This window comes from Pseudochaenichthys georgianus, chromosome 20 (assembly GCF_902827115.2).
Source record: "Pseudochaenichthys georgianus chromosome 20, fPseGeo1.2, whole genome shotgun sequence".
NCBI lineage: Eukaryota > Metazoa > Chordata > Actinopteri > Perciformes > Channichthyidae > Pseudochaenichthys > Pseudochaenichthys georgianus.
The window spans coordinates 17,415,837-17,440,134 of record NC_047522.1 but is presented as its reverse complement, the minus strand read 5'-3'; the positions used below and the strand labels follow the sequence as shown (position 1 = coordinate 17,440,134).

Sequence of the window (24,298 nt, the reverse complement as noted above, 5' to 3'; positions counted from 1 at the left end):
TTATGTCATAATGATTCATATTATTTTCTTTTTTCTATATGTTCTGTTGCAGAGCTTGGACAGGACTTGACAAGCTCCAAATTCACCCAGGAAGCAGGTATGTTGTTTAAAGATAAAGTCTCAAATATGGGTCATTGTTTCCTTTAACATGCAGAAAGGAAATATAGAAAACGCTGCCTCTCTGCAACACACTACTGTAATGAGTCACTATAGAGCAGTGGTCCCCAACCTTTTTCCCCAAGAGCCCCCCCAAATGACTCCTGTTGGAAGTTGCCACTCACACAAGGGGGGGGGGGGGGGGGGGGCGCAATAGCGGTTATTAAAGTTTAAAAGCCTCAAAAATGCTACAACTACAGTCAGAAACTGGATGAATGTGAAGTATTTTGTTAAAGGAGGATGAAAGCGTAATTAAGGAGCACTATTGGAGTGACTTTGATGGTTATTGGACTCAGGATTAATTCATTTGGATTCCCGCTGTATGAAGAAATTAAAGGACGGCGGAAACATTCCACAAAGGGATTAAACTGTTTAAAACACATGCTCAAAGTAAACCGGATTTTGCCGATGTGTTTATGTGGATTCAAAAATCGTAAATAATCTACAAAATGGAGGAGACCGATCTGATCGGAGCAACTGTGACAAATAATCCAACTGAAACCGGCATGGACAATGACATGTTTTAAAAATTCATTTATCCAGACAAGCCCGGTTTGGACACTTTACGGGCAGAAGAAACATTTCTATTAAAGAAACAATTATACATTTCTGTCTTTTTATGCCTATAATAGCTACTAACTTGAATTTGTATTCAAATTAATTAATCAATAATTTGTTATGTTTTATTGTAATAGAGACAAGGCTTTTAGTGACAATCATGTATTGCTTTACAATTATATGTAAAAAAATAATAATTAAATAATTAAAAAAAAAAAAAAAAAATCTAAATATGATATTTGGCCTCAAATCATCTGAGGCCTGGCGCCCCCCCTGCGATCTTTGGCGCAGGTTGGGAACCACTGCTATAGAAGAATTTAGTTTAGAGAAAATGATTCTGAATTTATAAACTTGATTGTTTATTTCCGGTTAGATTCAGCTGTGGACACAGAGATCCAGGCTGAGCCACTAGCAGAACCAGAACCACAGAAAGAAACACCAAAGAAGACAGAGGCGGAGGGTAAACACACACACACACACACACACACACACACACACACACACACACACACACACACACACACACACACACACACACACACACACACACACACACACACACACACACACACACACACACACACACACACACACACACACACACACACACACACTCAGACACTCAGACACTCAGACAGGAGCAGTAGAAAGCCACCATCTAGTGGTCAGTAGTAGGATGACAGCTTCACTATCCAGAATTATCAAAGTTTATAAACTACTTTATACTCAGTGTTGTACTAAGTATTCAGATCCTTCACTGCAGTAAAAATAATAATCGTATACTGTGAAAATTCCTGAACATGGTGGGCATTAAATGTTAAAGTGTCTCTTTCGCTGTTTTTAAGAACCAACAGAGAAACAGGCCGAGGAGAAGCTCAAAGAAAAAGGTAAAAACTGATTTTAATCAAACACATGAACAATGCAAAGTTATGCCTTGCATTTGATTCCACTGATGCTCTTTTTTCTTTTATTGTTTGTTCTTCCATACTCTCACATCTAGCAAAGAAGAAACCAAAGTTATTTAATAAGTTTGATAAAACCATTAAAGCAGAAATCGACGCTGCAGAAAAACTTCGGAAGAAGGTACAGACCTGACACAGATTCTCACCTACAAATCAATCAACGTAAAAAATGTGTGCTAAATTCAAGCATAATAAAGTTTATAATTGATGCATTTATTTTTTTATTACATTTATTTTTTCTGTTTCCATAAGGGGAAACTGGATGAGGCGCTGAAAGCGTTTGAGGCTCTGGTGCAGAAGCATCCTCAGAGCCCCCGCTCCCGCTACGGCAAGGCTCAGGTACAGTACTGCAATACTGATGCACAATACTGCAATACAGGGAGCTTGTACTGCACGGTAAATGTGTATTAAAACAAAATATATTTAGCAGTGCCTTTTGTCCATGTCTATGACAAGACAGAACAAAACAAAAAAAATGTTATTCAAATATTACCAAATTCTCGTTTTATTTTCGTATAATCTCATGGGAAATATAATAAATTACAGAATTATAGTTTTTTTCGCTCTATTACTGTATTGCCTGAAATGCTCATTATAATCGTATTTCTTATAACTTAAGGAGGACACAAAGAATAACAAATGTTGACTGCCAGGTTGGTCAAATCTCTTAAATGAGATGCTTTGAGGTGTCGTAAACTTGAAGTATGGCGGATAAAAGCAACTTAAATGAAAAAGCATTCTTGTTTAAATACAAATCATAAAATACTTGCACATTCTAACACCATTGTGTACTGACGCTGCGTTAAACTGATGTGTTTCTGCAGGCTGAGGACTACCTTGCAGAGAAGCAGCGCAGTAATGACCTGCTGCAGAAAGCCATCAACACGTACAGAGAGGCTGCAGAGCTGCCCGACGTGACCTCTGACCTCCTGAGGGCTGCTCTCAAGAGACGCGCTGAGAGGCAGCAGTTCCTCGGTAATACTCATTATACTACTACTATCTATATTATACTACTGCTACTAAAAACCTCTTTCACACATGGAACTTGTGTCCACTGTCTTTAGATTATTTCCAATTATTTTCTTGTGTCCCCTAATATATTCACTCCCTTTTATGTTTTGCTTTTAAACTTTGTCCTCTAATTTTATTTACCTATTTTAACTCTTATATTGTCTCTCATTATGTTCATTCATTTACATTATTTCCTGTGTCTGTCAGGTCGGATACGTGGCTCTCTGGCGACTCTTGAGAAATTGGTGGAGATCTTTCCAGAAGATATCGATCTGAAGAACGAGCTGGGCGTCGCTCACCTTTTGTTAGGAGACAACAAGGGCGCCAGGAAGGTGTTTGACGAGGTGTGTTTGTGTGCTGTTATACACACCTGCCCCTACTTGTTTTAGAAGTGTGTAAAAGTATTTTTTCCATCTCTGATTGGTTGTCTTTTTACTCAGGTTCTGGTGCTGCAACCCAGTAATGGCTTCGCTAAAGTTCACTTTGGATTCATCCTGAAGTCAGAGAACAAGATCCCAGAGAGTATACCATACCTGAAGGTAAACAAACACACACACACACACACACAAATTGTATATGTACATGTCCATGTGAAATTGTGAGGACAATTGTTGATCACGTTTACCTGAACTGGTTTTGCATGAGAAAATCATAAATAACATTCCTTCCTGCCTCCTCTGTCCCTGCAGGAGGGTTTGGAGTCGGGGGAACCGGGAACAGATGACGGACGTTTTTATTTCCATCTGGGTGATGCCCTGCAGAGAGTCGGAGACGACTCTGTGAGTAACATTGATCCACACACACCTGTCAGATAAATCCAAACAAACCTTTTGAGTGATGTAGATCTTTAATAAGTCCTTAAAGGGCATTGTATTGAATTAAATCAATTTTAAGAAGGTCTTATCTTTAAAAAGTCGTAAAAATGCTTATTAAAATGCCTTTTGACATTGCATGGTAAAATCTCAAAATAATTGTAGTTACGCAGATCAGGCATAAAAACAATTCTTAAAAAGTCTTTGTTCTTACTTACCTTAATTTGTAGTGACTGGTTGTTTTATAAACTAAAATACACATGGAGGACTAAAGCTGCCAATGTTTAAAATTAATTATGACTGGAAAAACTATTAAGTGTACCTAAAACAATATTACAAATAAATGTATGCATTAAATAACTCATTTATAATACATCTTAACTTAAGTATTTTTTCCCTTACTTTTATTCCGAGTTACTAAAAATGTTTTAAAAAAACGTAAGGTCCAACACCAACTTATGTTTTGCTTTATTACAATATGCTTCTGTCTGTGTTTCTGTCTGTCTCTGCAGGTCTATCACTATCATATCAACTTGCTAAAGTCTCACATCAAATCTTATTCTTAGTGAAGATCATTTATTTTTTCCTGCAGGCCTATCACTGGTACGAGCTGGGTCATAAGCGTGGTCACTTTGCGTCGGTGTGGCAGAGATCTCTGTACAACGTGGCAGGTCTGAAGGCTCAGCCCTGGTGGACCCCTAAGGAGACGGGATACACCAACCTGGTGAAGGTAAGGTTGGTTTAAAGTGTTAAAACACTGGTTTTATTCAGTAAAAGTGTTTGAAACCGTGTGTGTGTGTGTGTGTGTGTGTGTGTGTGTGTGTGTGTGTGTGTGTGTGTGTGTGTGTGTGTGTGTGTGTGTGTGTGTGTGTGTGGTGTGTGTGTGTGTGTGTGTGTGTGTGTGTGTGTGTGTGTGTGTGTGTGTGTGTGTGTGTGTGTGTGTGTGTGTGTGTGTGTGTGTGTGTGTGTGTGTGTGTGTGTGTGTGTGTGTGTGTGTGTGTGTGTGTGTGTGTGTGTGTGTGTGTGTAGACGCTGGAGAGGAACTGGAGGACGATCAGGGATGAGGCTCTGGCCGTGATTGACCAGAACACCGGCTCATTCGTCCCGGAGGAGGAGAACCTGAGAGAGAAAGGAGAGTGGGGACAGAACACACTTTGGCAGCAAGGTACTCATATAAATATACAGAGAAAAAGAATAAAAATTATAATAAATGATAATGATAATATCAATGTAACGTGCAGCAATAATGAGGGTTGAATGTATTGTTGTGTGTTTTAGGGAAAAAAGCAGGTGCCGCCTGTCAGGGGGTCCCGAAGACCTGCGCACTGCTGGAGAGATACTCAGAGGCAACAGGCTGCAAGAGAGGACAGGTACACACACACACACACACACACACTCACTCACTCACTCACTCACTCACTCACTCACTCACTCACTCACTCACTCACTCACTCACTCACTCACTCACTCACTCACTCACTCACTCACACTCACAGAACGCAGGCACATGGGACTAATGATAATAACATTCCAGGTTATATCATTACTACAAAAAAAAGGACTGTGTCAGAAAAACATCTGCCTTTTTTTATTTAAAAGAGATCTCTTATATTTGGGTCAATATTGTTTGTGGTCGGATGCTGTTGAGTGCGCCATGTGCTGATCTTAAGGATTAAATTGCTAAAAATATCCCAAAGTGTTTGGATTTAAAATGAAATCTATGTTTTTAACCTTTAAACGAGGAAACATATCAACACAACTGTTTTATTTGATTCTCCTTGTATATACCTTTTTCATTTATTCCTCTTTACTTGTTTATTTAATTGTACTTTTAAATATATTTGCTAATTTTTAAATGTTTTTTTATGTATTATATAAAATAATAATATATTATTATCTGTTAATAATAGAAATAATAATACATATTAATTAAAAAAAACACTTTTCATATTACTCAAAGACACTTAATTTACATTTTTAAATTATCATGTAAAAATACACTAAAACAGAAGTGCATTTATCAATTTTAAGTGTAAATAAGGAATTACCGGTATCTGATGGTGTGTTCTAATCTTCCTGTGTGTGTGTGTGTGTGTGTGTGTGTGTGTGTGTGTGTGTGTGTGTGTGTGTGTGTGTGTGTGTGTGTGTGTGTGTGTGTGTGTGTGTGTGTGTGTGTGTGTGTGTGTGTGTGTGTGTGTGTGTGTGTGTGTGTGTGTGTGTGTGTGTGTGTGTGTGTGTGTGTGTGTGTGTGTGTGTGTGTGTGTGTGTGTGTGTGTGTGTGTGTGTGTGTGTGTGTGTGTGTGTGTGTGTGTGTGTGTGTGTGTGTGTGTGTGTGTGTGTGTGTGTGTGTGTGTGTGTGTGTGTGTGTGTGTGTGTGTGTGTGTGTGTGTGTGTGTGTGGTCTCTGTGTGTGCAGATTAAGTTCTCTGTGATGCAGCCAGGGACTCATGTGTGGCCCCACACCGGCCCCACTAACTGCAGACTGAGGATGCACCTCGGCCTCGTCATCCCCAAACAGGGCTGCAGGATCCGCTGCACCGACATCACCAGGTACTGCTCCTCTTCATCACGCATCATCGTTATTTACTTCCTCCTCCATCACCTTCTTCCCTGTTTCCCCTCATCTCCATAAAATGTAATTCAAAAGAAAGAAAGCATGTGTGTAAAAATATTGAAATAAACTGCATCTCATTAAGGCGAGGTGCTTTAGGTTAATATTTGAGAAAGGAGGAAGACGTCACTTCCTAAGGGCGATTCCCTTATCATTTATCAAAACATCTGTAACTTCTCATCTCTCATTATCAAAACACAAATTTACAAGAAAATAAATCTGGTATTCTCTCAGATTATATTTCTAATTTAACAAGAAAAAAATAACAATTAACTTGAAGAAAAACTCCAAAGTCTCTGATATTAAAATAGTATATCTGCTACAAGAACATTTTTTTAATATTCTCTGAAAATAAATGATCTCCCTGTACAGATTTTTGTTTGAGAAACAAACAAATCGATGTTACGGATCGTTTTAACCTCACTAACTTCTGGTTTCTTCTTCCTGTGCTTCAGGGAGTGGGAGGAGGGCAAAGTCCTGATCTTTGACGACTCCTTCGAGCACGAGGTCTGGCAGGACGCCGACAGCTACCGGCTGATCTTCATCGTGGACGTGTGGCACCCCGAGCTGACGGCGCACCAGCGGCAGACCCTCAGCCCCATTTAAACACACACACCCCTGGTGAGAGTTTCACACACTCATCAGATTCTTCTCCTCCTGTGCATAAACTGATACAAACTTTGAGGAGAATCACGACGGAATGCAGACGTTTTTGAAACTTTTTTTTGTGTGGATAAACTACTAAAATAGTCTGAGGAAGGACTGAAGCATCAGACTGAAGGGTGGAGTTGAAAAGTAACTACTGACTTTACAACCTTTCACAAAAAAAACACATAATACGGTACGTCTTTCAGCCCAGAGTAACCCTGTTTGGATCGGGTTATTCATGTGATGGATTTAAAGTCTTCTTACTGGATCTGGAATATTTCTGTGGGGGGAAATGGACGTCATCTGCGGAGCCATTTTCTTTCACAAACATAGACATGTTTCTTAGTCAGGAAACAAACACAGTTCTCTGGTGTTTCATACAACAGAATATAAGAGTCATTCCAATATGTAAGTGTTACATTAATGAGAGGATAGCTCCTTTACATTAAATTAGTGAATCACGGAAAAAATGTATAAACCTGCTAGAAAATAATTTTGTCTTCTACAATTAAAAATGAACTTTCTTTTTTTTTTATCTGAAATTACGCACAAAGCACTGGCAGTTAACAAGAAAAAAAACTCAAAGGCTCACAGGAAATACTTTTTGTATATTATCTGAGATTAAAAAGTATAACATTTAGTAGAGAATTATGTTACATTTGCATGAAAATAATGCTCAATTTTCTGAGAATAAGGGACTCCTTCTCACGGCATTTTTGTAAACCAACCACTATAATCTTGGGAAATATTCATGTTTTCTTTTGTTACTTTGCGAGTTATTTCATGAATTGACCACTCTTGGAATATCCCCAAAAATTCTATAAATGAACTACTTAAATCCCAAAGTTTCTTTCTCAGAATATTACACAGGCTACATATTTTGGTGTCACTAATAAACCATCAGAATATCTTGCCACGGAAAAAAGATTTAGATTATATTGTATAATATAAAAATAATATTTTCATTTCACTTTAAAATGTCTCACACCCATTTAAGATAACGTTTCTTTTGCATTTTATGAAAAAAGCCTTAATTTCGGCCACAGTGCATTTTCTTTCAGTAAATTCAAGTTTTCAGTTTCGCTTTTTCATCCCGTTTGCACAGAAAACACAAGATGTTGTCAAAGATGATTTATATTTATATAAAAACCACTAAACAAAAGTGTGTGTTTCTTTGGATTTTCATGACACGTGTTGCTTTTGAATGTTCCCTTAAAAAATAAGAGCCCCATGCCTAAATGAATCACAGCACATTCCTGTTGGTGTAAATGTTTACTTCTATACATTCATTGAAAGGAAATACATTACATTACAGTCGAGTGGAGATCAGTGTAGCCCTGATGAGTCAAACTGCAAAAAATCATGACACACTGGCCTCTATAATTTACAAATACTCCAAGATATTTGGTGAAATTATCAACCTGCTACTTAACCTTTCTTTCCTCAGAAGTACATGAAACGTTTTACAGCGCAGGATGATAATTATACTTAAAATATCTCAGGACAAAACAGGCCAAGAGTGTCAGTCTTTTTGCAGTGTGATAATACTTATAACAATAATGTACAATCTTCATAATATTAATAAGTTAGATTCAATAAAAACAATCTTTCCCTACACTTCAGTCGAGGGTAAAGGTGATGATTTGGCATCCTATGGTTTCTTCACAGCACAATACTTTATCTGAAAGAAATATTTCACTCTGGTACAATATTTGTTTTGAAGTTTTCATGCATGTGATTCCGTTAGTGTTTAGCAATTGGTGGCAACATGTGCAGTGCTTTCATTTAGAAAAACGTGTGCAAAGTGCCTGTGATTTTGTGGTTTTTACAAGAAAGAAAAAAGGTGAAATTATTCTACCAAAGTGAGGTTTCTTATTCGTCCTCCTGGTTTTAATGAATGTCTTTCTCCTTCAGATTATCGGGACATAAATGTCAGAAAAATACAAAGTATTTGATTAATATTTTGAGGAAATACTCCAGCAAGTAGATAACGAAGTTAGAGCCACCCTGTCAGTTACCTGAACTGTAGATTTAAGATCGGAAAGCAACAGATAAATGCTCTTCCAAACATTTAAGGCTGAGTTTCACCAACAAGCATTGTCTTAACTTCTGAATTAAAACATGTATTTCTTTTGGTGGAACCCGCTTTGAATGTTTCTTAATTTTTATGGATATGATTTTATATTTTGTCAGCGATTTCCTCTGAGGTTTAAATAGAGTTTCAGCCTCAGAAACAGATGAAATGTTCCTCATACATTCCCCCTTGTTTCTGACAGAATTACTAAATTAAAACTTGAAGCTGAAGGCGACACACAAACATAGACTTCAGAGTGTGTGTTTGTTGTTGTTGACAGATGCTGCTGTTTGCAGAGAGGCTCAGCTGTGAGGCATTATGCGGCTCAGAGACAGACTGTGTGTGTGTGTGTGTGTGTGTGTGTGTGTGTGTGTGTGTGTGTGTGTGTGTGTGTGTGTGTGTGTGTGTGTGTGTGTGTGTGTGTGTGTGTGTGTGTGTGTGTGTGTGTGTGTGTGTGTGTGTGTGTGTGTGTGTGTGTGTGTGTGTGTGTGTGTGTGTGTGTGTGTGTGTGTGTCAGAGTTCATGTTGCTAAAGGACGCCACCAGCTTGATACACAGCAGTGTTTCTGAAAGTGGGTGTCTGTTGCAGTCTGTACATGATGTGTGTGCGGGGCGGTGTGTGTGACGGCTCTAGTGTGTGTGACGGCTCCAGTGTGTGTGTGTTTAGTCCAGGGCGAGGAGCGGCGTGCTGGTCTCTCTGTCCGTTTGACGGAGAGTTCCTGGCTCCACCACCGACTGAGACCTGAAACCCAGAGAAGAAATGAATCTGATACTCAGATAGGAGGAGGAGGATCTTTGTCTCCCCCTTACCTCTTCTCTGTGTACCTGTCTTCCCCCCCCCCCCCTCACCTCTTCATCAGCTCCTTATCTCCCCCGCAGCTCTCCCTCACATGCAGAGCGTCGTAGGTCAGTGTGTACTCCGTCTCGTCGCTGTAGTCGGGTCCCAGCAGCGTCCTCGCCCAGATCCCCATGTCGTAGGGAGGGAGAGTCCCCCCAAACTCTGAGGGGAGACACTCCGGCTGCAGGAGGACGTGCAGCGAGTTCAGGTTGTTCCCGTGGAGGAAGATCTGAGGAGAGAGGGTAGGACGCATGGTGAGGGAGGACAGGAGATCAGGAGAAGAGAGGAAATCAAGGAGTGGAAACAAGCTTGTAGAGGAGAGGATATAAGGATAGGAAATAAGGTGAGGATGGGAAGCAACGAGAGGAGCTAAGTAGACAGGAGAGGAAACAAGAAGAGTGAAAGGGAGGAAGCCAGTACAGGAGAAGAGAGAATAGACAGAGATCAGGAGAGAGGAGACAAGTAAAGGAAATGAGGAGAAGACAAGAAAAGGGAGCGTGGGAACAAGGAAAGCAAGCATATAGAGGACAGGAAACAAGCAGAAGGGACAAGGATAGCAAGCAAGGAGATAAGAGGAAATTAGGAGAAATAAATACAAGGGAGGAGGGTGTTATAATCGAAGGAGATAAAAGACGAAAATCTGTTAATTAAATAACAAAGAAGAGGAGGAGAAAAGGGTGAAAATGAAATCGAGGAAGTGGAAGACAATTGGAGAGACGAGATGAAAAAGAAATAGCAGAAGAAAGAGAATAAGACTTGGATACGGGACACAAAACACTTGTTTTCTTTTTACCCTTTTCCTGGTCTTGTCCTTGAGGAAAGGCTTGATGATGGTGTACATGGCGTGAATATACCACGGCTGATTCACAAAGTGGATCCCTCCAAAACGGGCCGGAAAACTGTCCTGAGGAGAGGAGACAAGGAGGTGAGGAGACGAGGATAGCAAGACACCAGGAAAGAAACATGAGAGGAGAGGACACAAGGAGAAGAGACAAGGAGAGGAACGAAAAACAGAAAAGAAAGAGGGAGAGACAAGAAGAGGAGATAAGACGAAAGGAACCAAGAAGAGGAGGAAGTCGAGATGAGGAGATGAAAAAGAAGGAGAAAGGACACAAGAAAGGAGAAGGGACATCAAAAATAAGAAAAGACCAGAGGAAACAAAGAGGAGACGGAACAAGAGGAAACATGATAGTGTAACAGGCCTGGGCAGATAAAGAGGAAAGTGGTAGTGCAGCAATCACGACAGAGGCAGTGTTCAAATCCAAAAAAGGCTTTATTGCTATCAAACTCCAAAAATACCTTTCATTAAACAAAGGCTAACGTAGCCGGGCCACTTACCAACTTACAAAAAACGTTTCCTTTCACTGGGAGCCTCCTGCTCCCTCCATGTGCCAAACACAACTGAGCAACTCCCCCCCCCCCCCCCTGCCTCTCAGCCCCCCCCCCCCCCCCCTGCCTCTCAGCCCCCCCCCCCCCCCCCTTTAGTTCTGGCCTAGGAGAGGCGACCTTGGTCCACAGGGCATCTCTACGGGACAGGGCATCTGCATTCCCATGCTTGGCTCCGTGTACGATAGAAAAGTTAAACTCCTGTAGTGAGACAAACCACCTTCCTACTTTAGCGTTTGTGTCTTTTTTATTTGCCATCCAGATCAGTGGGGCATGATCAGTTACCAGAGTGAAGTGACGTCCCAAGAGGTAATACCGGAGGCGCTCAAGTGCCCATTTTATTGCTAGGCCTTCTTTCTCCACAGTAGCATACCCTTGTTCCCTTGTGTTCAGCTTCCGGCTGATATACATGACGGGATGTTCCTCACTGTGAACCTCCTGGGATAGTACTGCTCCTATGCCTACCTCTGATGCATCCGTCTGCACAATCATCCCCCAGCTGAAGTCTGGGGTCACCAACACCGGCCGTGCGTGCACAGAGAGCCCTCTTCAGTCCCTCAAAGGCATGTTCAGCATCTCCTGTCCACTTGACCATTAGCGGCTGTGAGTCTCTGGTCAGGTCTGTAAGGGGAGAGGCTACTGTGGAGAAGTTTGGGATGAAACGGCAATAGTAGGACGTCAGACCCAAGAATGTTTTCACCTGTTTCTTTGTTGATGGCCGTGAACCTTCCTTTTTTGTGGTCTAATGTTGCCGCGCCCAATGGTGAAGCCCAGGTATTCAGCTTCCTCCAGTCCAAGCTTGCATTTTCTTGGATTGGCTGTCAAGCCCGCCCTGCGGAGAGATTCCAACACTGCTGCAAGCCTTATGAGATGTCTATCCCATGAGTCACTGTGGATAACAACGTCATCTAAATAGGCAGCTGCATACTCACGATGTGGCCTCAGGACCTTGTCCATCAGTCTCTGGAATGTGGCTGGTGCTCCATGAAGCCCGAAGGGAAGCACAGTATACTGATACAGCCCTGTGGGGGTGGCGAAGGCCCTCTTCTCTCTTGAGGCTGCTTCAAGTGGGACCTGCAATACCCTTTCGTCAAGTCCAGAGTGCTGATATACCTGGCTTCCCCAAGCCGATCAATGAGCTCATCTATCCTGGGCATAGGATACGCATCAAACTTGGAGATTTCATTACATTTTCTGAAATCATTACAGAACCTGTTGGTTTTGTCTGGCTTAGTAACCAGAATGACAGGGCTGGTCCACTCACTGTGAGATTCTTCAATCACCCCCATAGCCAGCATTTTCTGCACTTCTTGCTCAATGGCCGCCCGTCTTGCCTACGGCACCTGGTAGGGCCGCATCTTTACCTTTTGGCCCGGCTCTGTGTGGATTTGATGTTGACCATCGTTGTGTGTCCAGGTTGTAGTGAGAACACATTAGAAGAAGAAGATTAGAAGATTCAACTTATTGTCATTACGTAGTACAGGTACTATGTAACGAAACGGTTCCTCTGCGTTTGACCCATCATAGTGTTAGGAGCAGTGTGCTGCCATTATGTACGGCGCCCGGGGAGCAGTGTAGGGAACGGTGCCTTGCTCAGGGATACCTCGGTAGCACTTGGTCTTTCCGGGACTTGAACTGGTGACCTTCCAGTTGCCAAGCCAAGTCCCTATGGACTTCGCCACCACCGCCCTAAACACATCCAAACTCTGCTGAACCAGTTCCTTGGTTTGCTGTAACTGAGCTTTGGATAGCCCTGGACCGTATTCAACTTCGGCCACCTCATTGTCTACTCCTGGAACTGGTTTTCCCTCTATTTCCGTAACATTGCTGCGTGCATGCAACAGAATGGGGTCTTCCATCTGGGCAGTCCCGAACTGGCCCTTCAAACTTGGAAGCAATGAGACTTCACCCTCCTCATCACCTGTGCTTAGGTCTCCAGGGAAAGCAACAAAAGGGTTATCATTTGCCTCATCTGCACTGGAAGATTGGTTGCCTCTCTGCTCCTCCGGCACAGCACACACAACTTTGGGGGACTGCTGAGGAGAAGTGCCCTGGGTGGCAATTTGTCCTTTCCCTCGTTTTCCTTTGGCACGCTTGGGCTTTTTGGGACTCACCTCCTTCTGGTGCCGCAGGCGCTTGTATAGTGGGCAGTCTCGCCCCACCAAGACTGGGACTGGTAGGGAAGGAACCACCCCCACTTTCAGCTACCTTTAACCGTGGTAAGGTGGATGAAGCATGTGGGGTATAATTTAGTGTCCCCATGGACACGGGCACAGTCTCTTCGGATGGCCAATGGTCGAGGAGGTGGGGTTGAATGAGGGACACCACACCTGAGTCCACTAGCGCCTCTGCATCTTTTCCATTTACTTTGACAGGTATCATTTGAGCCAGGGAGCTTTCCTGTACCCAGCAAGAGTCAAGAAGGTGGCAGGGTCTTGCACCAGATGAGTGGGCGGTCGGTATTAGCTCATCCTTCCCTGGGCAGTCCCAGGAAATGTGGCCTGGCTCCCCACACTGGTAGCAACGAGGTTGGCCCTCTGGCAGGTAGGACTGTCGTTGCCTTACCTCTTCTGGTTCCTGTGGCGGTTCTCGTGCCTGTCTAGTCCTTGATGCTTCCCCACTGACTTTCCGGCCCCACTCGGTGTCTGTTCGTGTGGACTTAAGCAGGTCCGCTGTGGCCACGTGGCTCTCCACTAGGTTAACCAACTCATCCAGACTGGCTGGACTCTGCTGGCTTGTCATTTTCTTGATCTCATAGGGCAGAGACCGAATGTATTTGTCCATCATTATCCTCTCTAAAACACTTAACTTTTCAGGGTTGCATGTCAGCCAGGCTCTGGTTACCCGGGCTAGGTCATACATCTGGGCCCTGGCTGACAACTCTGGCTTGTATTTCCAGTCATGGAACCGCTGGGCTCTTGTTGCTAAGCTGTAGCCATACCTCGCCAGGATTTCCCTCTTCAAGATGACGTAATCCTTTGCTTGGTCAGGAGGCAGGTCGAAGTAAGCTTGCTGTGCCGGGCCCAGGAGGAACGGTCCAACCAGATCAGCCCAGGAGTCCCTTGGCCAGCCCTCTCTTTCAGCTGTGCGCTCAAAGGCTGTTAAGTAGGCCTCTATCTCATCACTCTGTCATTTTGGGGATGAATCGACCTGGGTTAGGCTGCACGGTTGCTCCCCTCTGGATAGAAGAGGCTGCTATTAGGCATTTTTGGACCTCCACATGGAGAAGCGCATTCTGTTTCCACTGCTCCTATATCATCTCCCGTTGCAGAGTCTGCTGCTCAGTAGAAATGCGCACCAACTCTCTTAGTACATCCTCCATCTTAAAAATGCAAAAAACTTTCTTTTTTTTTTGTGCAACTTTTTGACTGCAACACCACCGCATTCTCCACCAGTGTAACAGGCCTGGGCAGATAAAGAGGAAAGTGGTAGAGCAGCAATCACGACAGAGGCAGTGTTCAAATCCAAAAAAGGCTTTATTGCTATCAAACTCCAAAAATACCTTCCATTAAACAAAGGCTAACGTAGCCGGGCCGCTACCCGACTTACCAGCTTACAAAAAACGTTTCCTTACACTGGGAGCCTCCATGTGCCACACACAACTGAGCAACAGTAGCCTCATCCCAATACCCCTCCTCGACTCCTCTCTTCCCCTCCTCCGGGACTTGACCCGGAAATCGATCAAGACACACCATGTTGAAGGACGTCCCAATAGCTGAAATGCACATGGAGGAGTCGATGAGGGGTGAGGGAGGAGGGGTGCGGGAGGAGACGAAAGGGAGGATACACGCGAGCAGACTACGCGGAAGTGTTTTCCACTACTCTCGTATAAAAGCCCCGCCCCCACCTTCACAGCTGGTCCATTTCAACAGAGGAAAACCGACAACTGGAAGATGAGTGGAAAAGCGTCACATACATGTATAAGTGCTCACAGCTTCGTGGGAATTATTATGTGCAATTCATTTCTAAAAGGCTTTCACATTACTCTAATTATATTTTTATTTAAATGTAGGCTACATTTTACACCAAAATTGAACACAAAAGCAGGACCAACCATCATTGAATTCCTTGACTAACAAGAGAAAGATTCATTCATTTAAATAAATATTTAACCAGAAATAGGCCGGTTCTAAGGGGTTATTCAGTTAAGCCCGATGAGAGGGGATACATCTGTGCACATGTCATCATTAACAGACGTCGTTTAAGAGTGACGTTTGAGTGAACGAGGACATCCCAATTAATACCTGAGGACTCCTCTGTCCTCGCGTCACCTCCTCGTGTCCCTCGCTCGCATTTTACGGAGGCGGAGCTAAGATGTAAGGAAGGGACGCGAGTAAGGGAAAGGAGGAGTCGAGGAGGGGTATTGGGATGAGGCTTCTGTGTGCTTTGTCTCCCTTGAGGGAGTGATTAGCACCAGGGTTGCGTTCCGATAATCCAAAAATCAGCTCATAAATTCTAACCCCATCTCCTATTCCTTGACCTCTGAGTGAAACGTCACGGGGTTAAGGGATAGTGGATAGGAGAATTCAAAAGAACTTAGGAGAAGAGACTGCGGTACTTTAGAGAATCCGAATGCACTTTCACTATCCGACGTGTTTATGATGCGCCAGCGGACGTCATGAATGTGCGTCTGCTGCTGTGGGGAAACTATGGAAACTACAGTTTTCTATAGTGGACTACAACATGGATGTATAATAAGAACGAGGGTCTACTGTAAACTCATCTAGAGACTCTGCACCGTGCTCTGAGGCTGTTGCTTTATGCTTTATGAACGTGGACAACAGAGAAACATATTCTTCATGACCAAAGTTGGAATTGAAATAAAAAAGGAAAGTGAAACTTATGCTCGTCACCCTCTCCCTCCGGTCCACATTAATACAAATGATCCCAATACGTATGATTGTATGAACTATGAAAAGATCTTAAAATCAATACAAATGTATTTATTATAAACGTTAGTCCTTAACATCCTTAACATTATTCCTTAACATCACTGTGTATATCACCATTCAAACATCTTTTAAAAGTTGAACAAACCCCACAAAGCTCAGTGAAATGTTGACTTTATTTGATAATTATAGTAAAAACTAACGTTCATATTTCTCTCTTTGATTATAATACTGATGAACGTTCAGAACAAAGCACTTTGGCAACTTACCACATACGTTTTAAAATGCTTAATAAGCACCGTAACATTACATTTACATTACATTACATTGCATTTAGCTGACGCTTTTATCCAAAGCGACTTACAATAAGTACATTCGACCAGGAAGACACAACCTTGAAGAAAACAGAATCATATAAGTACATCAGGTTTCATAGAGCCAAGCATTTCAAGTGCTACTCAACTGGCTATAGATAAGCCAGTCCTTTATTAGTATATAAGTGCTCTGTTAGCAGTTCTTTGTTAGTAATTCTATCGCTCGAGGTGGAGTCGAAAGAGATGAGTTTTCAGTCTGCGCCGGAAGGTGTGTAAGCTTTCTGCTGTCCTGATGTCAATGGGGAGCTCATTCCACCATTTTGGAGCCAGGATAGCAAACCCACGTGTTTTTGCTGATGGGAACTTGGGTCCCCCTCGCAGCGAGGGTGCAGCGAGTCGTTTGGCTGATGCAGAGCGTAGTGCACGCGCTGGGGTGTACAGTTTAACCATGTCCTGGATGTAGGAAGGGCCAGATCCATTCGCAGCATGGTATGCAAGTACCAGTGTCTTGAAAATTGGAAAATTGGAAAATTTAGGAAGGTTGAAGACCAGACGAGCCGCTGCATTCTGGATGAGCTGCAGAGGTCGGATGGCACATGCAGGTAGACCAGCCAGGAGGGAGTTGCAGTAGTCTAGGCGTGAGGTGACGAGAGCCTGGACCAGAAGCTGCGTCGCTTTCTGGGTCAGCTGGGGACATATCTTCCTGATGTTGTAAAGCGTGTATCTGCAGCAACGGGTTGTCGCAGCGATGTTTGCAGTGAAGGACAGGTTGTTATCCAGGATCACACCTAGATTCCTTGCAGTCTGGGTCGGGGAGACAACAGAGGTGCCGATGTTGATTGTTAGGTTAAGAGTGGGAAAATCTTTTCCCGGAAGGAAAAGCAGTTCAGTCTTGTCAAGGTTGAGCTTGAGGTGATGAGCGGACATCCACTGAGAGATGTCAGCTAGACAAGCAGAGATGCGTGCGACGACCTGGGTCTCTGAGCGGGGAAAGGACAGAATTAATTGGGTGTCGTCAGCGTAGCAGTGGTATGAAAAACCATGCGGGCTAATGACAGATCCGAGCGAGTTTGTGTACAGGGAGAAGAGGAGGGGACCAAGAACAGAGCCCTGAGGGACCCCTGTAGTTAATTGACAAGGGTCGGACTCGGACCCTCTCCAAGTTATCCTGTAGGTACGGTCTTTGAGGTATGAGGTGAGGAGGGAAAGTGCAGAGCCTGAAACTCCAAGTTCTTGGAGAGTGCGAAGGAGGATCTGATGGTTCACCGTGTCGAATGCAGCAGACAGGTCCAAAAGGATGATGACAGAGGAGAGGGATGCTGCTTTGTCAGTGTGCAGTTCCTCAGTGACAGCAATGATAGCAGTTTCTGTGGAGTGACCTGCCTTGAAACCAGACTGGTGCGGATCCAGAAGGTTGTTCTGATGGAGATAACAGGAGAGTTGTTTAAAGACAGCGCGTTCAAGTGTTTTAGACAGGAACGGGAGTAGAGAGACAGGCCTGTAGTTTATAACATCAGACGGGTTGAGAGAGGGTTTCTTTAGGAGAGGGTTTACTCTTGCCTCCTTAAGACTGTTTGGAAAGTGACCAGAAGTTAGAGAAGTGTTGATGAAATGGGTGAGAAACCAGGAGAATATCAGGAGCGATAGTCTGAAGGAGGTTTGAAGGGATAGGGTCCAGAGGACAGGTGGTAGGGCGGGCAGAGGTAATGAGGGTAAGAACCTCACTTGGCGAGAGGGGAAAAGGAGGTTAGTGTGCGGGTGGAAGGAGGGTCTGGTGACCCAGCGGTGAGTAAAGGTGAGTCAGAAAAAGAAGAGCGATTGTGATCATCAACCTTTTTTTCAAAGTGGTTAACAAAGTCGCTTGACAGAAGTGAGGAGGGGCGAGGGGCTTTGGGAGGGTCCAAGAGGGTGGAGAAGATGGAAAATAGTTTTTTAGGATTGGAATAGGAAGATTGGATCTTATCTTGAAAGAAAGTGCTTTTTGCCTGAGAGATCGAAGCAGAGAAAGAGGAGAGCCTGATAGGTTAGGAGGTCGTCGCGGCGTTTGGATTTCCACCGTTTCCGCTCTGCTGCCCGAAGGACGGTTCTATTAGCACGCAGTGCATCATTTAGCCAGGGAGCAGGAGGGGACTGACGAGCCTGCCGAGATGTGAGAGGACAGAGAGAGTCCAGAGAGGATGAGAGAGTAGAGAGGAGAGTTTCTGCAGCAGAGTTTGGAGGCAGGAGTTGGAACGAGTCAGAGGAAGGGAGGGCTGAGAGCACCGTTGAGGCAAAGGTAGAGGGGGAGAGGGAACGGAGGTTACGGTGGACAGGTGCAGGATGAGAAGAGATTAGTTTATTATGTTTGGAAAGGGGTAGAGAGAATGAAATGAAGAAGTGATCAGATGTGTGGAGCGGGTTTACAGAGAGGTTAGAAGTAGTGCAGTTCCTTGAGAATATGAGATCAAGGACATTGCCAGCTTTATGAGTTGGTGGGGACGGAGACAGTGAGAAAGCAAAGGCGGTTAACAGAGATGTTAGTTCGTCTATCTTCCCCGTCTGGAGGTTGAAGTCTCCGTAACGTTCATGATATAATTTCTCGGTCATAATCGGTTGTTTCCGTGAACGGCCGACTGTTGAGTGACGGCAAATGCTGCGGCTGCAATGCATTGTGGGGCAGCATTTTCTCCTCTCCTTTTGTCAAGGGAGGTCCAGTGGTTCCTAAGCTAAAGGAGGTTATAAAGAAAGTTTGAAACCTCCTTTCCTTTCATTTGGAGAATTGGAACGGCACTTAACATGGCTGCCACTGAGGGACTTCCGGGTCATTTCACTTGGTTAGGAAGGTTCCTAAGCTAAATGGACTATTGGAACGCAACCCAGGTGTGAGGTCTCCACACCTGCTCCCAATACTGCTAATTGGAAGAGGGTGGAGCCACCTGTTGGGAATGTAGGTGCCTCCCACTACCCTGCCTCTTACAATAGGAAACTAGGGGTGAAAACAAACAGCAGAGGTGACTAGGAGGTGTGTGTGTGTGTGTGTGTGTGTGTGTGTGTGTGTGTGTGTGTGTGTGTGTGTGTGTGTGTGTGTGTGTGTGTGTGTGTGTGTGTGTGTGTGTGTGTGTGTGTGTGTGTGTGTGTGTGTGTGTGTGTGTGTGTGTGTGTGTGTGTGTGTGTGTGTGTGTGTGTGTGTGTGTGTGTGTGTGTGTGTGTGTGTGTGTGTGTGTGTGTGTGTGTGTGTGTGTGTGTGTGTGTGTGTGTGTACCTGCAGCCCCTCGATGGCCAGCTTCAGGATGTTGGGCGTCAGTTTGGACGCCTGTTTGAAGGAGAAGTTGCTCCAGTCGATTATCAGGATGAATCCATTAATCTGAAGCTCAGGATTCTCTATCAGCACCTCCAAGGAGAGGAGGATCGCACGCAGGATATCTGTGAAGGAGTTCCTGAGGAGGGGGGGTGGAGGGGGGAGGAAGAAGAGGAAATAGAGGGGGGAGAGCACGTGAAAGGAGAGAAGAATGAGGTCGAGAAAAAAGGAAGATGAAAGAGTGGAGGAGAAAGAAAGAGAGGAAAAGGAAAGGCGGAAGTGGAGGAGGGCAATAAGGAAGATAGAAGAAGTGGGGGGGGAAGTGGATGAAGAGGAGAAGGAGCAGGAATAAGGAAACAAAGTTGAGAAGGAAGGTTAAGGTGAGGATATTAAGCAGCTCGTCATTAGTTAAACAGAGCGCTACAGAAACGACTCATTAGGCTCAATGTGTTTCGATCAATGTGTGTGTGTGTGTGTGTGTGTGTGTGTGTGTGTGTGTGTGTGTGTGTGTGTGTGTGTGTGTGTGTGTGTGTGTGTGTGTGTGTGTGTGTGTGTGTGTGTGTGTGTGTGTGTGTGTGTGTGTGTGTGTGTGTGTGTGTGTGTGTGTGTGTGTGTGTGTGTGTGTGTGTGTGTGTGTGTGTGTGTGTGTGTGTGTGTGTGTGTGTGTGTGTGTGTGTGTGTGTGTGTGTGTGTGTGTGTTACCTGCTCTGGTCCCAGTTCGAGGCAAACAGGATAAGGATTTTGCGGCCGTGTTGGTCCGGAGTCTCCAGCACACCTGGGAAGCCGTCCATCAGAGCGCGCTTTATCCCGGGGTCGTCCACCTGACAGGAAACAGGATTGGACTTCTGTTTTTGCAAATGAACTCTCAAATACAGTGTTGAGTAGGATTTCTTATACTTCCAGGGTTTGAAACCAGATATCTAAAGGTAAGACCCAGAGAAAAGTGGTACCTTGAAGCTCTGGAACATGTCGAGGTTCTGCTGTCTGAACTGAAAGTATTGGGCCAGCAGCCGGAAGGTTTCCGTCTGGTTGAACTTCCTCGCTCGCAGGAAGCGTAGGATGAAGTCGTCGTCCGTCCGCAGGAAACCGATGTCCGGCCGCGTCACGATCATGTCCCGCACCTCGAGAAGAAACGCATTCACAGGAGGAAAATAAGGATGAGCAGTAAGAGGTTTTAAAAGTAAATAATTCATCATAATCTAAACTAAATATTAACCAATATATTTGGACATATTTAGCTCAAATTAGATCCTGAAGCTTTACAGCATGTCAATTGCTTTTTGTAATATAATTAAATGAGGAATTTGCACTACTAAAATACTTTTTTACTTGGACTATATGGAGGGCTGAAGCTGCCATACTGATAAATAAAATAATAAAGAAGGAAATGCAGTAATAAAAACCCCAATTGCTAACATGTATTCATTATAATCGAAGCTTTAGTCCTCCATGAAAAAAACAGCAACATAAAAACGATATAATGGGTTTTTTCAGTATTTTTAACAATGTATGTTGGTCTCCCTGTTTGAGCTGGACATATCGTTAATTAAGACCAACATAATATTTGAAGTACCTGCTGGATGTCCTGATGCAGAGTGTCTGGGTTTTCATTCAGCTCCAAACGAGCTTTCTCTGTGGTCTCTGGGCTCAGGCCGGCGTGGAGGTGCGTCATCGTGAGGGTTAAGTCTCCGCACAAATTACAATTTTATTCCGACAATTCTCCGGACAGTTTGTTGTACAATCTTGTTGATTTGGTTGTCGTTGTAACACAATCTTAATCGCTGTCTCTGATTTTAAACTCCACATTTACAGATTTTGTCGGTAAGAAACAATCACGCCGCTGTCTTCCTCTCACATTTCTGCAGGAAGAAGTGTTTTGGTTTTTGTTGAAGCTTGTTGCAGGTGGTTTGATGAAGAAACAGGTCAGTGTCGGTGCGACATTCACATCCTTTTTTATTTTGTCCTACTTTTCCTCCCGTTTAGTGTCTTTCAGCTCCCTCCTCCTCCGGCTCTCTGTCATCTTTCTGCTTGTATTTCAGGTTTCTTATAAGTCAGCTCTCTGCTGCATCATGGTGATTAGCCTGTCGTTTTTCTGCAGGGGTCAAAGGTCAGGCAAGGGAGCAACGTCTCAGCCTGCAGGTGAGAGGAGACAGTATAGTATAAATATTACACCGATCTTAAATTAGTCAATTTCTTCAGGGGTTTATTTGTAGTTTATTCTAGAGTTTGGGAATTTAAAAACCGGGATGATGATTTTCAGAATATAAGCATTCATTACATCTGTTGAGGATAATCATGCTAAATTAATTAATTAATTGTTCCTAAAAATGTCAGGAAGATTCTAGAAAACATTTCTTAGGGCCCAATGCAGACTATTGTTTTATTGCATTTACTTTTCTTACTTTTTGTCCTCTATATATATATATATATAGAGCTAAAAGCTGACATTGTAAAAAATGAATGCCTTTTTTATCATTTAAAAGAACAGTTTGACATACATTCAGGTGTATTTATTATATCCATGTATATTTAATAATTTAATAAATGTTTCTTTCTTATTTTATTTTACTATAAGGGCAGCTTTAGTACTCCATACAATACACTTTGTAACAAAATAACATAGTAAATTATGCTGTATTTTTACTTTACTTTTAAAATGGTACATGCTCTTTATATAGACTTTATTTCATTATATTTATAAATATCATCTGTTCTTGCACTGCTGCTGCTGTTTCTCATAGGGATCAATACATGTTATCTTTATCTCAGATGACCCCCCCTCCCTGCTCTTTCTGCCCCCCCCCCCCAACTCATCCCCATCTGCCTGCACATTAATTGTGTCAGATGTCGTCCAATCTGTCCACAGAGACAGATAATGAAAAAAACTGAGATACTTGAAGGTCCCACAGGGCTCTGTTTTACATTTCCATCCTTGAGATCAAACATAAAACACTGAAATGCCCGGATGTGGCTCTTATTGCACATTATATTGAAGGTAGATGTTTGAATTTAATGTGAATAATTGTATATTCATTTCGCCAGTCAATGTAATGATAAAAGTCACCCTCATGATATGAAGGTGCGCGTGTATCCTCGCTAAATGTCCTCTAGTCTAAAGGATCCAAAATAAGAAAATCCCCCAGGAGTGAGCCATTTAAGCTCTTCTGCATGCAGTTTGTTGTATTTTAATTATATATTTAACAGCAATACATCAGTGAGAGAGGAGCGACCTGCTAGGTGTGCTGGTTGAATCCACGGCCCTCCGGTGCTGATGCTGCTGGTGGCCATCGGCATCCCGCGGACAAAATAACAGATTGCCGTCAAAAATTGAAAATAATACAATTAATATAAAAGATTCCCTGAAGGCGTCAGATGTGTTTAAAGACCGTCCTTGTATAATCCGTGCAGGCTTTGTACCAGCATCTCTCTGATGAGATGCGTTTTTACTTTGTGCTCCGAGAAGACGTCAGGATGCTCCCGAACCGTCAAGCTTTTCAAAATAAAGAGCAAGACTTCCGGTCAGCACTTTCAAAAGAAAATTAGTTCACAGATTAAACCTACCACATACATTTACTGTTCTCATCATACATCTTAAATAAAGACCTGACACGTATTTTAAGGGTCTAGTTTGAAGGAGTTATTTCATGTATTCATTGTTTATGAAGTACATTTGATTTATATTATAAAATGTATTTATTATAGCGTATATTTTGACTTGCACATATTCTTTACAATTTACTTATGCCAATATTTGTATAACAAATACCGTACAGCGTTTTAAATCAAGATATATTTTACATTACTTTATTTATTTATTTCATATTTCTTATAGCATTTTTTGTTTTACTAATTATGATTATTTACTTTTTTAGTGCTTGTTTTTCTCTTTCTCTTACTTAATAGATTGCTTTGGACCAAAACATCAGTCAAATACTTTCATACAACAACAACAAACCTAAATTGCTGAATACAAAAAAGGAATATAGTAAGCAGATTATATATATATATATATGTATAGGCACTAAAGAAACAAACGACATACATTAACATTTACCAGGACAAAATTGCATACAAATAAAAAAATCCAAACAACAAATGGCAACAAATTCGAGGCTTTTATTTTGAAGCCACCCTCTTCTCGTTTCCTGTCTGGTTTGACCTACCTGCCTGCATGACAGCGGCTGACGGCCACGCGCGTTCATGAGGAACCCTAGACAGATTGTAGATTGATTGCGCGTACGAAGCAGCTGGTGCGAGCACAGGTGTATGCGCAAATTGACATGCATGGGAAAAATCTGCCAAACAATATTATTATTTTAATTAAACACTATTTTGATTCAAATTGTACACATTTATTATATAACTATTATAAGTATATGCTTACTTAATCGATGTTACCGACTTTATTTTATAATACATGGATAAGGATATGAATTGTACATTAAAACATTAGAAATCATTCTGTATTAATAATTATTCTCACTAATAAGATGTATTGATCCCTGTAAGAATGTAAATGTCCAAAGGAAATGTTGTATATTATGTTGTATTTATCACTTTAAGATCGTAATACACTATAATCTTCTATAATATGACATGCTATACTCATAGTTTTATATTTGACATACCATTCCATTCAATCATGTGTTTCCATATGTTATGTTATATTATATTGCTACATTTCACCGAATACTATGTCTTTATATCACATACTCTTAATTTACGTTATTGATTTTTTTCATGATATTTCAAATCACATTTTTA

At 42.7% G+C, this 24,298-nt stretch overlaps 2 protein-coding genes across 2 annotated transcripts in view; one reads left to right on the top strand and one right to left on the bottom strand.

Moving 5' to 3' along the window:
* The window catches only part of LOC117466063 (aspartyl/asparaginyl beta-hydroxylase-like), a 24,827-nt gene extending 15,591 nt beyond the window's left edge, over positions 1–9,236 (top strand). The window contains exons 5-15 of the mRNA XM_071206964.1: positions 1,712–1,797; positions 1,929–2,015; positions 2,501–2,651; positions 2,895–3,031; positions 3,128–3,226; positions 3,377–3,466; positions 4,092–4,229; positions 4,529–4,664; positions 4,778–4,869; positions 5,915–6,048; positions 6,565–9,236. Of these exons, the coding sequence (XP_071063065.1) occupies positions 1,712–1,797; positions 1,929–2,015; positions 2,501–2,651; positions 2,895–3,031; positions 3,128–3,226; positions 3,377–3,466; positions 4,092–4,229; positions 4,529–4,664; positions 4,778–4,869; positions 5,915–6,048; positions 6,565–6,715 (1,301 nt within the window). The 3' untranslated portion in view covers positions 6,716–9,236. The remainder of the gene's footprint in view (positions 1–1,711; positions 1,798–1,928; positions 2,016–2,500; positions 2,652–2,894; positions 3,032–3,127; positions 3,227–3,376; positions 3,467–4,091; positions 4,230–4,528; positions 4,665–4,777; positions 4,870–5,914; positions 6,049–6,564) is intronic.
* Positions 9,237–9,270: 34 nt separating this feature from the next.
* Positions 9,271–23,011, bottom strand: LOC117465852 (clavesin-1-like). The gene is made up of 8 exons (XM_034108905.2): positions 22,765–23,011; positions 21,108–21,667; positions 20,485–20,655; positions 20,237–20,355; positions 19,499–19,673; positions 10,462–10,572; positions 9,680–9,897; positions 9,271–9,572 (listed from the first exon to the last, which is right to left on the bottom strand). Exons 2-8 carry the CDS (start codon positions 21,204–21,206, stop codon positions 9,494–9,496), a joined length of 972 nt encoding a protein of 323 aa, XP_033964796.1. The 5' UTR covers positions 21,207–21,667; positions 22,765–23,011; the 3' UTR covers positions 9,271–9,493.
* Between the last annotated feature and the right edge of the window lie 1,287 nt (positions 23,012–24,298).

Coding starts and splice junctions, on each gene's coding strand:
- LOC117465852 (XM_034108905.2), bottom strand. CDS start 21,206: ATGACGCACCTCCACGCCGGCCTGAGCCCAGAGACCACAGAGAAAGCT. Junction 20,656..21,107: donor TGCATCAGGACATCCAGCAG/GTACTTCAAATA, acceptor TTTCTTCTCGAG/GTGCGGGACATGATCGTGAC. Junction 9,898..10,461: donor AGGACAAGACCAGGAAAAGG/GTAAAAAGAAAA, acceptor CTCTCTCCTCAG/ATCTTCCTCCACGGGAACAA.